The 15,965-nt window shown below is 35.6% G+C and overlaps 2 protein-coding genes across 2 annotated transcripts; one reads left to right on the top strand and one right to left on the bottom strand.

Moving 5' to 3' along the window:
• Positions 1-94: 94 nt before the first annotated feature.
• zwilch (zwilch kinetochore protein) lies at positions 95-8,996 on the top strand. The gene is made up of 19 exons (XM_051869725.1): positions 95-272; positions 425-464; positions 554-643; positions 739-857; positions 1,021-1,211; positions 1,307-1,386; positions 1,471-1,626; positions 1,726-1,797; positions 2,805-2,898; positions 3,082-3,134; positions 3,579-3,681; positions 3,764-3,843; positions 3,931-4,087; positions 4,238-4,266; positions 4,363-4,499; positions 4,749-4,844; positions 5,666-5,781; positions 5,883-5,979; positions 8,803-8,996. The coding sequence occupies exons 1-18, from the start codon at positions 223-225 to the stop codon at positions 5,972-5,974; spliced, it is 1,755 nt and encodes a 584-aa protein (XP_051725685.1). The 5' UTR covers positions 95-222; the 3' UTR covers positions 5,975-5,979; positions 8,803-8,996.
• lctlb (lactase-like b) lies at positions 6,000-14,391 on the bottom strand. Its single transcript, XM_051869731.1, has 14 exons — positions 14,262-14,391; positions 13,914-14,074; positions 13,745-13,832; positions 13,547-13,656; positions 11,919-12,047; positions 11,733-11,828; positions 11,591-11,645; positions 11,360-11,521; positions 11,012-11,286; positions 10,685-10,811; positions 10,126-10,325; positions 8,674-8,737; positions 6,689-6,733; positions 6,000-6,518 (listed from the first exon to the last, which is right to left on the bottom strand). The coding sequence occupies exons 1-14, from the start codon at positions 14,389-14,391 to the stop codon at positions 6,403-6,405; spliced, it is 1,758 nt and encodes a 585-aa protein (XP_051725691.1). The 3' UTR covers positions 6,000-6,402.
• Positions 14,392-15,965: the final 1,574 nt, after the last annotated feature.

Raw genomic sequence — 15,965 nt, 5'->3', positions numbered from 1 at the left:
TGCGTTTTAGATTAAAATTATATTGATTTATTTAAAAAAAAAAAAAAAAAAACTTTTTCTTGTTTCTTGTTTAACAAAAATAGGCGTGGCAAAAGAGGACGTCTGCGTCGTAACCCTGGTGACGTACATTTGGCGCGCTGTAATCAAATAGTTTTGTGTCGTTCAAACGGGGAGAATTTGTTAATTTTATCTATATATTGCTTTTGTTTTCAAACGAAGGGAATGGGGTCCAAAATAGTTTCAGACGCCAACGCTTTTGTAAAATTTCTCAAGTGAGTAATTGTCGTTATCTTTTCTACTGCAATTGAACTTGAATAACTGGCAGGTCTGTCATGTTTTGCTTCGTACAGTATATGTTATTTACGTAATTCATGTGTATTATTCATATTTATTTCCTTTCATATTTCTTTCCTTGCCTGTTTAGGTTGTGTCAAGATGAAAGTAAAGACAACTGCACGTATATGGTAAAGTTAATGTGGATGCAGATGTAACGTTATAGAGAAGACGCTCAGTCATACGTGTTGAAAATAAGTTGTTTGTTTGTTTGTTTGAGGATGATATTTCAGTACTGCTGGTGGAGAAGGAAGAACTTTTGCACGACATAATCAGTGGAAATCAGCCTATCTTTGTCTGTGAGAAAACAGTAAGTCAGTTTGTGATTGCCCCCTATATACATATTATGTGCTATTCCTATTTGCAGTAAACATTACATAATTGGTGAACTTATTTCATTAAAAGCAACCAAAGTGTGAAGCAGAATCTACAGAAACTACAGCTGACACCAGTGTTGTTGAAGAGATACTTTATAAAGTGGAACAAGATCTGGGGCCTCAGCCTCTCTCGGTCATGAAAGCAAGGTAAAAGAAACTGCTTGTTGCAACATAGTATAAATAAGCAATAATTATTATTATTATTTTGCATTGTTTATTACTGAACTGCATTTATAAGTTTGAGTTTAAGAAAAAAAAAAAAAACTAGCATCGTGATTATGAATAATCATAACTCACTTTCTTCAACCAGGCAGCTGCTGTCGTGGTACACCATGGCTCATAACCCCAACATGCCCCGAGTGGAAGTCTCAGGGCCTCTGCACCCTCTCTGGGTGCGTTGTGACAAGTCAGACCCATGTGCTACTGCCTGGCTTGGAGTAGAAACCTTCTACAGTGGGAACAAAACCAGTGGTGTCAAACTGTATACAGTCTGCTGCAAAGGTAATAGTAAACATGTATTACGTTATGGATCCAATCCAGTAAGATTATTCTTTGTAAACAGAAACAACCTTCTCTTATTTCCCAATTTCCTGCAGGTCCAACAGGAGATGAAACCTCTTTCACCACATTGGATGAGCTTAAACAAGAGCATCAGAATAGACACCATCCTTCTACAGTAAGAAATTATATTTTCTGTATAACTCCTATAGGTATCTCAATATTAGATATCTCTTAAGCTTAATCTGATTTTTTTTTTCAGGTGGTGACAAAAGGCTATGCACAGTTTAACATGTTTTGCTCCTTGAAAGAGGAGAGCATGATGTTTGAGTCTCAAAGCAGTGTTATAGCGAGTTTGACATGGAACAATGTGGAGAAAGTCTTGGAGTGTCCTCCCTTATCTTCTAAAGCAACTCTGGTCAGCACCTATGCCACATTCATTTGCCTGTGACACTTTATTCAGTTAATCTGTTTTGTTTATATTGTATATTGTATATTTTTTGGTTTGATATTACAGAATATCAAAGTTGCAGTTGGAGACATAAGAAGTCCATTGTATCAGACCCACAGAGAGATGGAGTTCCTTCTGGTAAGTAATTATTTTAATATTATTTATATACTATTATAGGGTTTATTTATGTATATTTTTATATGAATTAACCTTTATTTTTATATTTTTATTTTATTTTAAGTTTCAGTAATTTTGTTGTGTGATTTTTGTCATTTTTTTTATTATTATTATTATTATTTTTAAATATTTCTATTTGGGTTTAATTTACTTTAATTTCAGTTTTAGTAATTTTGGTTCTTCAATTTAAACTTATTTTATAATTATTTTATAAAATAAGCCTTTCAAAGTATACTCCATGAGCATGGAAAGAAGCGTTCGACATGTGCGCACTATCTAGTGGATCGAAATCGCATACTCTCTTGAGTAGGTACTTATTTTCAATAGGTAATTACTTCACAACTGCTAAAAACTACATTCTAATCTATATAGAATGAGTGTGTGTGTGTAGTATGAATGTAATCTGGACATACTACATTTGCCATGTTGTCATTATCATGTGACCTTCCAGCATCAGTTTCTTCGCTTCACTGCCATTCACAAATCCTCTCCCGTGGCCTCATGGGATAGTAAAGTGCCCATCGTATGCACACTTCAGAAGTAATAGGTAATCCGGGTACTTTTTGCATAGTCTTTTATGAGTATTTTGAATTAGGACATACATCTTTTGTCACATACTGTTTTCCGCCTAATGTATAGTAGGGAAGTATGTGATTTCGGATGCAGCCTTTGTTTTCAAGCGTTAAGTCACTCAAGTCGCGGAACATGGATGGCCAAAGTATACTTTGGGCTTAAAACTTAAATATGTTGTTTCAGCTCTATTTCAATTAACAAAAACTATTTTAATAGTTTTAGCTTTAGGTAACAATAACAACACTGTTCCTGTATTAAAAAATAGAATTGCAGTAGATTTGTTATAGAAAGAAAAATGTTCTACTCTAATATATAATATTATATTGCTTACATTATAATAATGCTATTATTAAGCAATTTAATGTCATTATTTTTATTTTAAAACACTTGACTAGGCTCTGGCAGAGGGTTTGAGAACAGGAGAAACTGAATGGTTGGAACCAATGGAGACTCAGTCTGCAGTGGACCTGACCAGAGCACTCATAGAGGGTACAGCTCTTGTGATTCCAGTGAGATTGATCTGTGATATGCATACACAGCTGCAGTAAGAAGCAGCAAATAGATATGAATGCTGCTCATTTTCTCTGTCAGTCCTTGAAGTTTTTGCTTTATATTTTTGAGGGAGTTGGATTATTTGCTTGTTTATAAAGCAGTTTTTCTTTCTTATTTTAGAGCTTGAGAACCTTGCTCATGGAGTACAAGGACACACTGGCAAAGTTTCTGAGGTAAACTGATAATGTAATCGGGGCCGGATTTACCTCATAATGTGACATAGGCTAAAGAAACCATACACACCATACATATATATATATGTCTGTGTATATATATGTATATATGTCTGTGTATATATATGTATATATGTATATGTTTTTTGAAGAAAGAAAACACTGTACCAGTTATTTATTTACCTTTCATTGCAACCAAGCAGGGACGGTCCAAAAATGTGTGAAGCAACATTAAAAATTGAAGTGGGGTGGAGTTTTGAGGTTTTACCAACAGTTCGGCCCATAATATAATATAATATAATAATTGACAGTTCTCAAAAATTCTCCTTTTGTGTTGTGTTCCACTGAAGAAGGAAAGTCATATGGATTTGAACAACATCAGCGAGAAAACAATGACAGAATTTTCATTTATGGATGAACTATCCCTTTAATTGTTTATAACAGAAACAGAAAGCTAAGACAGATGCTGCTGCAGCCTTCAGCTCGATGGTAATTGAGAGAGGAGACCTGGATTTTACAGAACAACTGTGGGAGAAGATGAGGAGGAGTAAATATTAGCTTTAAAATTTTCACAAATACAGCAAAACAATTTCACTGTAACTAAATTTCTTACACTTTTTTTCTCCTAGGTGTAACTTCGTATCAAGACATAACAGAATGCCTGAAAATTGTTGTCAAAGCAGTGAAACTTGGTAAAATCAAACCATGGGTACGTTCAATGCATTGAAGATATTTTTTGGTTAAACATTGTATATATTTTTAAAATGATATGTAATGTGGGTATTTTTTCCCTTAGATCCACAAAGACAGCAGTAGCACTCTCAGTAAGCTGATCCTGCAGTCGTACCAGCAGCAGATCGACACCATGCCTCTCACTGGCCTCACACCCGCTAATATGCTGCTAGAGTTGGGCCTGGACAAGATCAGGAAAGACTTCATCAACTATCTTGTTGGTACATTAACTTTCCAATTTCAAATGTAGCTCTTCTTTGGTTTATAGTTCACTTCATCTGCTAATTAGCTGAAAGTTGTTCATTTTTAGATGCTCAAAAGTACTTTGAGAAGCAGATTAAAGACTTGATTCTGACTTTATTCTTTTTTAGGAAAGGAACTTACAACTCTCAACTATTTGGTAGGAAACACTTTTGATTTTTTTTTTTTAAAGGTTTAGGTGAATATTAACATTAGTGTGCTGGAGTGGTTTATGCATTTTGTCTGTAATTTTCAGAGTTACTACTTGGACACAGAGGTGGACCTGCAGGAGCAGGTGATAAGAGTGAGGAAACTGCACCACCTGCTGGAGATCCTGGGCACCTGCAGTACTTTCCTCAGTCTTCCTCATGACCGCCTTTTCCTTTTCACTCAGTGAGCTTCCTGCCTTTTCCATTAATGATATATTAATCAAATGGTGATTCAAAATGTAGATAAATAATATACCATTTTTCACAGGAAATTGTGGTTTATGATTTAGAGTGCGCTTTTTCTATCAGAGAACACTGCAGATCCCTTGATTGCAATAAGGATGGTGCATTGAAAGAGATTAAAATAGAGAAAGAATGAATTTCAGTAGCTGGGTCTTGGTAAATGTGTTCTAACCATGGTATTTGATGTCAGGTCCTGTTTGCAGTACTATAAAACATCCAACTATGATGAGGACCACGTCTTCCAGTTGCAAATTAAGCCTGCCCTCATTAGCTACTTTTATGAAAAGTGAGTTGATGCTTCATTTCTTATGAGCTGCCATATTCTCTCTGTATTACTGATTACTGTATGTAATCAGATTACAAAAATGAAATGCTTGCAATTATATTAAATAACTTTTTAAAAACTCAGAACTAAAAAATATCCAGAATACAGTTATATTTGTATTGATTACATGATTAATTAATGGCTAATTTGTCTTTTTTATATTTTAAATTTTCCTTTCTCAAAAGTTTTATGGAATTTTATACACAGACTGGCCACTACTCAGGTGACTATAATTACATGAAAATTGAGAAGCCACACAGCATAAACAAATAAAATATTTAAACTTTTTTTTAGTTAGTGTTTTATTTTGATTGTTTTTATTTTAAAATTATTTATTAATTATAATGAACTTTATTATTTAATTAACTTTTCATGAATCTATGAACCCCCTGCAGTTCCTTCCCAAATCCTAGTTAGAGAAATGTTTATTGCACTTCATGTTGTTGATGAAGTAAAAAATGTAACCATTTTTCTTTTTCTTTGTATTTTTTTTTTTTTTTTTTTTTTTTTATCAATATGGTACAAGATTATACTATTCAAATCAATGTTATAAACAGGTGAGGACAAACGTAATCAAAAAGTAGTGTGATTATATTATACTAAAATGTGTAATGAAATATATTACATTGCTAACTAATTTTTATCATCTAATTTGTATTCAGTAATGGACTACAATTTGTATGTAATCTACCCAGCACTGATTACTTTGCCATTTGATGTAGGATGCACTAAACAGTGTAATGACATTTTATAAGTATGAATTATGAATGTTATTCTCTCAGGGAGCAGCCATTCTCTTGGGGCATGGATGTGTCCAGTGGACAGGGGTCTAAGGAAGTCAAGACAGCATTGTACCTCAGTGACAAGCCCCTAGTAGACCACATCAGTTTTGACTTAGGTGAAGTCACAGGCTTTTATTTTATTTATTTATTTTATTTATATCTTTTGTTGTTGAGATTGAAATATGAGATTTTAACTAATCTTGTCACACACATGCAGATGTGCCCCTGGATGAGTCTGTCAATGGAGAGTGTGAGAAGATGTCTTACTACAGGACCATGGTGAGCTGTAGCCTCATCAGCTTCACTTAACACCGGTAAGACTCCATACAGTGGAAATGTCCTCAGAGAAAATGTCAAGAAAGAAAGTTCATATTCATACCTTTATTTATATAGCCCTTTAAATAATAGAGATTTTTTTCAAAGCAGCTTTACAGTGATAACAGGAAAATGATGCATTTCGGCTGTTGTTCAGCTGAAGTCAGTTCAGTGTTGATTCACTTCCATTTGTTTATTTGTTTAATGCAATAGTTTTAATTTGTGGTGTTTTTTTTGTGTACGATACTGTTCAAAAGTTTTTTTAATGTTTTTGAGAGGGCCAAAAGTTAAGTAGTGTACCTTTTAAAATTTAGCATAGTATTCTTAACCTCAACCTCCCTGCCTGCAAAGAGTATTAAATAAAAAACAAGGGCAAATCTTTTTTTTCTTTTTTCTTTTTTTTTTCTTTTTCCTAAAGTGAGCTAGTTACGTTTGCGCAATAGGAACATGAGAAAGACAGCGCTGATCAAAATGCAGAGGGTGCACACTGTGGGAACCACAACCTCGGTCACCATCTCCATGTGGCTGATTAAAGGATCTGAAACATATAACACAAACATGTTTATCAGCCCAAACATGTTGGTGTAGCCAAATTTTCACACTGCTTTTGCATAACGGAGCACTCAAAGGGTTAATATAGTTCTCTTCTAGCTGTTGGGTGGGTGTGTGTGTGTGTGTGTGTGTGTGTGTGTGTGTGTTATGGCTTACCATGAATAAGTCTTAGAATATTGGCAGCCGTATTCCGCTGTTCCTCTAATGAAGAGAGAGAAATAATCTTAGGACGGCATTAGGGCACATTAACCCTTTGAGGACTGCTGTGTAAGCTCACAGTAAAGCGGCACAATTCAGTCAACTGGGTTATTTGAAAAAGGACAACATGTCATCCACATCAAGCATCCTTTCAGCATTAAACTTAGTTTATACACTAGCTGTTTTTTTTTTAATATTATACAGCACATACAGTATGAAGCTGCTCTTTTTGATGAGAAACATTTCAGTTTGAAATATGAGAGAATTAGCAAAAGCAACATTTTAAAGTTCTGATTGAGAAGATTTTGAAATCTTAATAATCAGATGATTATTTGCTGATAATGAAAACCTTGGCAAAGCAAGCTCTGATTAAAGCAGCAATTTATGTTCCATACAGTCCACACACTGTCAGTTGTGACTTTTGCAGTTGCTCCTGATGACAACAGTCAGGTTCCGCAAGTAAAAATCCTATTCATTTTCTCCATAGAGAAACTGACTTTTACCAATAACCTATAAACCTTTAAAGACAGACCTACTGTGAGCTACGAGGTTATTAATTGATGGTATGTAATGGTATATCTTTTTCTTGAAGCCATCAGCCCACATTATTTCAATGTATTTTTTAACTAATCCCATTTAACAGTGGAATTCATGGTGAAAAAATATATTACCCAGGATTCTGTGAAAAAAATAAAAAAATAAAAATAAAAATAAAAAAATAATAATATTCACCAATATGAGAATTGAAACAAAAACTCTTTAGTGCCACCCACTCCCATGAAGCACTGTAATGCAGTAGATACAATCTCCCTACGCTCTCAAACTATTTAAATATTTGTGTGTGTGTGTGTATATATATATATATATATTACACACTACAGTATATTACATATGCATATTTTGCAATAAACATAAAATATATGGTTTCTATGTTAAAAGCTGTTAAGTACATGGTCTTGTACCTTTTGTCTTTTTGTCTGCCCTTTCAAATACTTTTTTTGTTTCAAATCAAAGTTGTGATTTACCTCATAGCTGTTTGGTTTGGTTCGTGACTTGTAACTCTTTAACAAAGACTTAAAAAAAAAAAAAAGATTATAAATGAATGGGAAAAATACTTTCAGAACCAAGGCCATTGAAAAAGTGAGAGAGCACTGTTGCACTCTACAGTATATGGAACATTCTAATGAAATAATGTTTCTCAGTGTACTGCTCCTTTAAAGTTATATGTACTTCAATAGCTGATCTGGCTCTTTCTTTATGGTAGCGTTTAATTAAGAATATACTATATACATAGAGCCAGTTTAACATCATTCACTAAAGCTTGTAGAATATGGCCTCTGAAGATTTGAGATATTTCAGCTTCTCAAGATCAGAGCAGGCCAAAACTGGAGTTGCTTAATGTTCTTTTTATCCAGCTACACCACACAATCATTTTGAGGTTTTTTTAACGGCACTGTCGGAAGTTTGCCAAACCAAAAAGAAAAGAACAAGTTTCTTCTAGATGTACCCTAGTGTCTAAACTTCATCATGCACTGGCCAAACTTTTGGCATCTCTGCATGATCTTTATTTTCCTTGGATTTTCCATCTAGCTGGAGGGGCAAACAAAGAAAAATCCTGTTAGAGGTTTCAGCTCAGTCTCTGTTTCAGACCTCCCGAAAAGTTTTTGTCGATCCATTCTCATGGTAAGCATACCGGGTCCCTATGGACACTAGTGGCTAAGTAGAGACCTCATCAAACCACAAATGAGGTTAGCATAATAAAACAGGGGAGATCCAGATGAAGGCAAGGAATGTTCTCATGAACTGTTAAAGGGGAATTTGTACCCATTGAATTTGTTCTTGATTAAAGGCTACATGATTATTTCTTTTAGTCTGTGATCAACAAATGGAATTTTTCCTTGTTTGCCCCGGTTCAACTAAGTTAGAATCAATGATCCACTGACCTGCAGCCAGGAGATGATTGCTGGTGGAGCAAGTCTCTGTAGCTTTCCTCTTCCAGTTCTCAACCTGCCGATGATGAGGATTCAGGACATATGGTCATCGTCTCATTTAGTCATACTGTTCTCTTACAGATGGAGGTTTGCACAGATGGACGCTCCTTTCAAGATTCTATTCTGATTCTACTCTAATCTGTCCATTTATGTGGTATTTAACTTGACTGTTTAATTATGATAATTACACCACCTTTAATACATAATGTAAACAAGTATATATATATAAAAAATATATTGTTTTGTATCATCTGAAAATAAACATTTGGAACATGTCCAAGGTAATGATTTGCAGTTTGTTCAATATAAGTAAACAGAAAAATAATTAGAAAATACTATTTATATGGTAATTACATTCTAATCTTGGGGGTTCTCCAAGACATTTTTGTTGGTAGATAACCAAATGAGGTTGTTGCCATATTTCTCCTAAACAGCTATTTAATTGGAAAATGTTCTCCGCAAACATTTCATTGACTCTAAATAGCACGCTTCGATACCAAAACAGATGCTCTAATCCAAAACGTCGCCACAGGTGGTTGTCAAACAATCTGGAGCTGAATCAGTTCGTTCAAAATGTTAATCAGCACTTTTCTTAAAAATAACTTTTATTATGGTATAATGACCATATATAATTATTTCTCAGTCTCTTTATTGGAATATAACCAGAAAATACAGGACATTTGTATGCAGTATTAAAAAAAAAAAAAACAGAAAAAATCAGAAACAAACGAATTCTATAGGCTAAGGTGACAAGTATTTAGTGACCTCCCCGTACACTTGAGCAATAGAAGGAACCGTCTCTCTTAAACCTAAATGGAAAAGGACTGGAAGGCCAAGAAAACTTTCAAAATCTGATGAGAAGTTTCTCAGATTTTCTTCTTTGAGAAACTGGAAGAAGTCCAGGAGGTCACAATAAATCAGGGGTGTCCAATCCTGCTCCTGGAGGGCCACTGTCCTGCAGAGTTTAGCTCCAACCCTAATTAAACACACCTGAACCAACTAATCAAGGTCTTACTATAGGCTAGAAACCTCCAAGCTGGTGTGTTGAGGCAAGTTGGAGCTAAACTCTGCAGGACAGTGGCCCTCTCGGACCGAGTTTGGACACCCCTGCGCTAAATACTGATTTTTGCTTAAGGAAGCCATTTTGTTCTGATTTTTTTTTTTTTTTACATTGTGTGTATATATTTCCTGTATTTTCTGTTTGTATCATAATAAAGACTTAAAAATAAATATGGAAGGTCATTAAAACTTTGCTAAAACAACAAATCTGATTGGTGGCCTAAGACTTTTGCACAGTACTGTATAAAACTGACATTTTATGTTAAAAGCGAAAACCTAAGGAGAAGTAGGTAATTATAACCTTTTTAGTAACTCATAATGGACAGATCAACAACATAGATGTACCTCTCTTTGATTGGGAAATCCATTATACTTAATGATGCGTTTGTAGAACTGAACAGAGGCCTTGGGGAAGCGAGGTTTATTTTTGTTCTTGAAGTCTACGTAGTACAGGCCGAACCTCTCTGAATAACCCTCATCCCACTCAAACTTGTCCAGCAGGGACCAGGCGGTGTAGCCCTTCACATTCACTCCATCCCTGATAGCTGCAGGATAACAAGAAATAAAATATTTGTGATAATTTGTGACAATTCTGTCAACGTCATGTCGTTGCAAACCTGTATGACTTTCTTCTGTAGAACACAAAAGAAGATATTTTGAAAAAAAAAAAAAAAAAAAAAATTTTGTCCATACAATGAAAGTCAGTTGGTCCAGTATTGTTTTGGACCACACTGACTTTCATTACATGGACAAAAACAGTTGAAACATTCTTCAAATGATCTTGTGTTTTCCTCTGAAGAAAGAAAGCCAAACTGGTTTGGAACAACACGAGGATAAGTAAATGATAACAGAATTTCAATTTTTGATTTCTTTAAGGAAGTTCATCCATTCATTGATTAGTTACCTTTGAGCATCTCATTGATATAATCCTTGTAATACTGTATCCTCCAGTTATCACACAGTTCTGTGCACATCATCTTCTCTGAGACCCCGTTCTCAGTGATGAACATCATGGGGTTCCCATATTGAGTCTTTAGAAAGTTAAAGAGCAAGTCAAGAGTTTAAAGATTATATTTGATCTGATCATACATATACATATATTCTTATAGTATTCTTAACATGATACTGTCACAAAGACAATAGTAATAAAGATATATTTATGATTGAAACAAGATTCGTCATGAGAAAATATGAAACCAATGGCTTTTAAACAACAACAGCCGTTGAGCACCTTTATAAAGTTGAGCAGACGGCGAAAGCCCCAAGGAACCGAGTACAGCCACTCCGAACCAGGATCAGGCCAACGTGGGTCGACCAGCTCCGCTATATCCCGATCTGAGAAGTAGGAGGTGCCACGGTTGGGAGGGAAGCTCTTTTGGGTGATGTAGCGTGTCGTGAAGTGTCCCACGCCAAGGAAGTCACAGGTGCCTTTGATGTAACTCTTCTCCTGAGAGGAAAAGGTGGGAAGGCGAGACGTTCCCAAGCCCTTCTGTGCGCTTTTCCTCCCTTGGATACAAAATTGGCATTAATATGCTGAATTGTGCCATTCTTGACCTCGCATATATTCAACCAACAGTACCTATGAAATCCTTCATCACTTGAGGATAATCTCCATGGAAGATGGGTGTAGCAAACCAGCCTATGTAAAACTGCACATATCTCTCTGCAGCCTCAATGTCCTTCTGGTTAGTGATGTCCACAGGCTCTCCCCAGTCCCCGGACAGTGAAATACCCACCATACCTAGAGAAGAAAGCAGCCAGGGGGTTCAGGGGGTGTCATTTTTAATAAACTAACATACATTTCTCATACCTTTTTGTTTGCTCCGCCACTGAGAATCGTAAGTGTGCCAAACCTTAGCATGTGCCTGTTAGTAAACCAACACAAACAGTATTGCATATGTTTCCATTATGAAATACTGGGGTACAATATTCTGTCAAGGGAGCGATGTTACCTTAATGATGTGGTGAGCTGCTCTGTAGGCCCCAGTGCCCCTGAGCTTCAGTCCTGGAGCATGTTCTCCAGTTTCATATCCTTCCACTGCCACTGACTGACACACAATGAGCACATTAATAAGCATATCCTTTTCACATGTATTTAATTTGCTGTTATTAAGGAGAGATGAATAGAGTGAGCATACCCATGGGTTATTAAAAGTTATCCAGTATTTCACACGGTCCCCATATCGTTCAAAGCAAAGGTTGGCAAAATCATTGAAATAATTAATCATGCTGATGTTCTGCCATCCACCATATTTCTCTTGCAAAACCTGTCCAAATGTACAGACATGATGATAAATGGTAAAACTTTCCAAAAAGGTTACAGACTGATCCATTGTTACAGCAGGCATTGCAGTGGATAGGTTCAATTTAATTCAATAAATGTCCAAATCTTGACAGATATTGTTGAAAGATATGTCAAAAATTAATCAAACTGACTCTTGAGGAACTGATTTTAGGTTAAATGCTGTATAAATGTTTCACAAATGAAAACAGATGTGAGGACAGACGAGAACAGTAAGGTGTGCTCACATACATTTGTGAAATTTCGGAGCATTTTCATGGGCAAAAAAGGTCTTGTAAACTAAACATGTAATATCATGAGTTTTTGTAGTCTATAAGGAGACAATAACGGTATAGTTTTTAAAAATTTGCACTTTGAAACACTTTGTATTTAAAAGTTTGCGGTTTCAGGCCTCCCAAAAAGCCATTGTCATATAAATGAATGTTTAGTTGAAAACGGTGTAGTATAAACGCCCCCTACGTCACTTTCACACCAAGCAGCTTTTTGGTCAATGTGGGGAATCCGCTTGACCAACTTTGCGTAGGGAACTTTTTCACGTTCATGTGGAACTCCCGCTCCCGATGCGCACACTAAATTTAATCGAGAAACGGTAAATGTGATTGTGTCTTAAATAATCATTTTAGGGTACGTTTAAAATTGTTAACAACGTTAAAAATGGGAGGAAAAAATTCTTTGCGTTTTTCACGTACAGACGACAAAGTTGTCAAGACGATCTCTGCTCACATGGATCCGCGAAAACGAATAAAATGCAGTATTATTTATGCCAGGCCAGTAGTTGGCGATGTCACTTTGTAAAGAAACACTACAAGCCTATATAGACTTGAACAAGTAGTATGAATGCGCACGGTCACCATTTTCACAAATTTGCATTTTTGTAGTTACATGGTAACAGTATCTTTTTCAAAAACGTGCACTTTGAATCCCATTTTCAAAAATTTGTTTTCAGGCCCCCAAACGCTGTTGCCGTGTAAATGAACGGCCAAAATGCTTAAAAAGTTTTCCGGTTTTTAGTTTTTCTCAATTTCTGAGAAAATTTTGCGGGCAAAAAAAAAGTCAATTTAGTAGCGAGTCTAGTGAGCAATGAAAACCAAGTCTCTTTCTGAACACAGGTGAAATCTGCTTTTTTTATCCTCACGTGAAACTCCAGATTGCACAGATTCCTTGATTTCAGCCATGAAATTTCACTATCACATCTAATTTTTACAATTTCTTTTCTTTTTTTGGCATTATTATTATTATTATTAGGCTTAAATATTATTTTTTCATTGGTGTGTCAGGTGAACAATCAAAAACGTCAAAAAGGTAGGTACAGAAGGTACATGCTTAACATTCTCCTTTTCATTTGCAAAAAAATAAATATGTCGTTTAAGATCCATTCATTAAAACTTTCTTTAGAGTTTAAAGAAATTACACAATATGATATTAAACACAATATTAATAATGGATATATGCAGGAGTACACACCTGTGGCAGGTCCCAATGATACAGAGTCACAATGGGAGTGATATTGTTTGCAAGCAGCTCATCAATAAGAACATTGTAGTACTTCAGTCCTTTCTCATTCACATGGTCAGCTGCAAACACACAGAAGTGAAAGTCAAATTTAATGGGAATTTATAAATACCAAATGTCCTACCTGGAGCCAGCAGTACAGATACTTACACCTGATACCAGTTGGCATGACCCTGGGCCAGGAGATGGAGAACCGATAATGATTCAGATTCAGCTCTTTCATCAACAAAATATCATCCTATACAACAAAATGAAGCAAAATGTTGTTGCATTTCACAGCTGGGACATTTCACAGCATGACAAGAACCAACTTAGTCACCTTGATTTTGTAGTATCCCTCACATGAAGAGTCTCCAGTATCATTCAAGAACGTCTTTCCCTTCTTATGAGTGAACACATCCCAGATGCTCAGTCCTTTCCCATCTTTGTCCCAGGCTCCTTCTGTCTGATAGGCTGAACTGCCGGCTCCCCACGAAAATCCTGACAAATGAAGCGAAACAGTAAGGAACACATCTTAAACATTCTTCAACACTGAGTGTAATTTGAAGTCTCATTAGTCAGTTCACTTATTTAACTTGTATTATTGATATCCATGCAAATCTGTTGATTTCCCAAGGTCCTTTGTGGCTGAGAAAAAGGGATCCGTATGGTATTAGTGGGATCATACCATTTGGAAAAGTGCCATAATAGAAGGAGTCGTGGTTGTTCGCTGACCAGTCGAAGTCCTCAGCCGCAGACAGACACAACACCAGCACAAGCACATGACGCGCTCGTCCAAAGCGATGTGACAGCATCATATTCCAGCACTCATCAGCACCACACTCTCCTGATATGAGAGGTAGTTACCCTTTCACAAGACATAATTAATCACTATGAGTAGAAACCATGTCTTTTGCCAAGTAATCAAAACTTTTTTTCCAACTTCTAATAAAATTTCAACACTCATACTCTTGATTTGAACATACCTCTCACAGAATCTTCATCGATCCCTGATGGAAATGTCTTTAAAATCGATGAAAACTATCCAACATCCAACTCTGGGTTTTGAAAGTTACCATACAAAGTCTGTTACTGTTCAGCCTGGGTGGCAAAGCACTGTGCCGGACTAAAGGTGGTCCCATGACCTCAATGAAGACCCAAAAGCCTTCCTATTGAGGGTCAATGGACTGTGATCACATTTTGCAATGGTGGACAGATCTTTTACAAACGAGGGTTTCACTCTGTAAGCAAAGTTAATGTTGGAGAGGCTGATACTCTTGTGTTTACTATAACAATGACAGCATATGGTGGAATAACAAACTGACCCAAAATATTACTCTGCAGGTATCTTATTCTGACTCTAATATTATTGACATGGTTTTAACTTCTATTTTCCATTGAAACTACATTAGCAGGTAATGAATGAAAATTAAAATTGAATTAAAAATTAAAAGATTTCTATATAAAAATATTATATATATATATATTATAAAACAGTTAGTTCCTGTCCTTGATTCTGATTGGTCAATAGCTGTGTTTTATTCAAGATAAAACACGGCTATGACCGCTTCACCCAACAGTTCTGTGTATCACTACACAACACCCTTAGCAACCACTCTTAGCAATGTAAACTGTATGTTCTCAATTGATATTGTTCATTGAAGCTTACTGTATTATGTAGAAGAGTGTTGTAAGGAAGAGATCGATTGAGCGAGTTTATTACCTGCATTCAAATTTAGCATTTTTCTTCAGGTCAGTCCTATGTTCATAATAAAAAAATCTGTTTAAATGCCCGATGTATTATCCTGCCCTTTTAACAGTTAAGGGGTTTTCCCCTGACTGACAGCGCTAGTCAAAGCATTTGTCAGTTGCGTCTTGTTTCTTTTTTGAAAACAATTCAGTCTTTTCAATGTAAAAGTCTTCGCTACTGACTGACACACTCATAAAGACAGTCTTTGCCGCCATCTAATGGCGTAATAATGTAACTTCTGTTGCTGTTCACGGTCAGGGACTATTTTTTCCAGCGGAAGGAAGGCTTTTAGAAAAAGTTTACTTCATGAAAGTTGCATTGATATATATTTGTATTGTGTGGTAACCCTTTTATATAAGCAATAAGGTACTCGAGGCTAGTGCTGTATCGTGAATAAGTCACGGCTGACTTATTCATAAGCCGTGACTTATTAACGATATAGCACAGCCTCGAGTACCTTATTGCTTACATATAAAATATTAACTAAAAATTATAAATAAAATTAAAAATAAATAAAATTGTTTTCTAAAATCCACTTTATATATATATCTGGTATATATATATATTTGTGAATTTAGTATTTTTTCATGTCATTACATTGTTTAGAGCATAAAAAACAAATGGGGAATTTTTTTTTTTTTT

Source organism: Ctenopharyngodon idella, chromosome 18 (genome assembly GCF_019924925.1).
Source record: "Ctenopharyngodon idella isolate HZGC_01 chromosome 18, HZGC01, whole genome shotgun sequence".
NCBI classification, from domain to species: domain Eukaryota; kingdom Metazoa; phylum Chordata; class Actinopteri; order Cypriniformes; family Xenocyprididae; genus Ctenopharyngodon; species Ctenopharyngodon idella.
Note: the sequence above shows the minus strand (reverse complement) of the source record. Positions and strands in the feature narration are given on the sequence as shown.

Excerpts from the sequence above, each read along its gene's own strand:
- lctlb (XM_051869731.1), bottom strand. The coding sequence starts at position 14,391 with ATGATGCTGTCACATCGCTTTGGACGAGCGCGTCATGTGCTTGTGCTG. Across the intron at positions 11,522-11,590 it reads GTGGCGGAGCAAACAAAAAG|GTATGGTGGGTATTTCACTG; the intron begins GTATGAGAAATG and ends TTTCTTCTCTAG. Across the intron at positions 10,812-11,011 it reads GTCTGCTCAACTTTATAAAG|ACTCAATATGGGAACCCCAT; the intron begins GTGCTCAACGGC and ends AACTTTCTAAAG.
- zwilch (XM_051869725.1), top strand. The coding sequence starts at position 223 with ATGGGGTCCAAAATAGTTTCAGACGCCAACGCTTTTGTAAAATTTCTC. Across the intron at positions 1,627-1,725 it reads TATCTTCTAAAGCAACTCTG|AATATCAAAGTTGCAGTTGG; the intron begins GTCAGCACCTAT and ends TTGATATTACAG. Across the intron at positions 3,844-3,930 it reads TTGGTAAAATCAAACCATGG|ATCCACAAAGACAGCAGTAG; the intron begins GTACGTTCAATG and ends TTTTTCCCTTAG.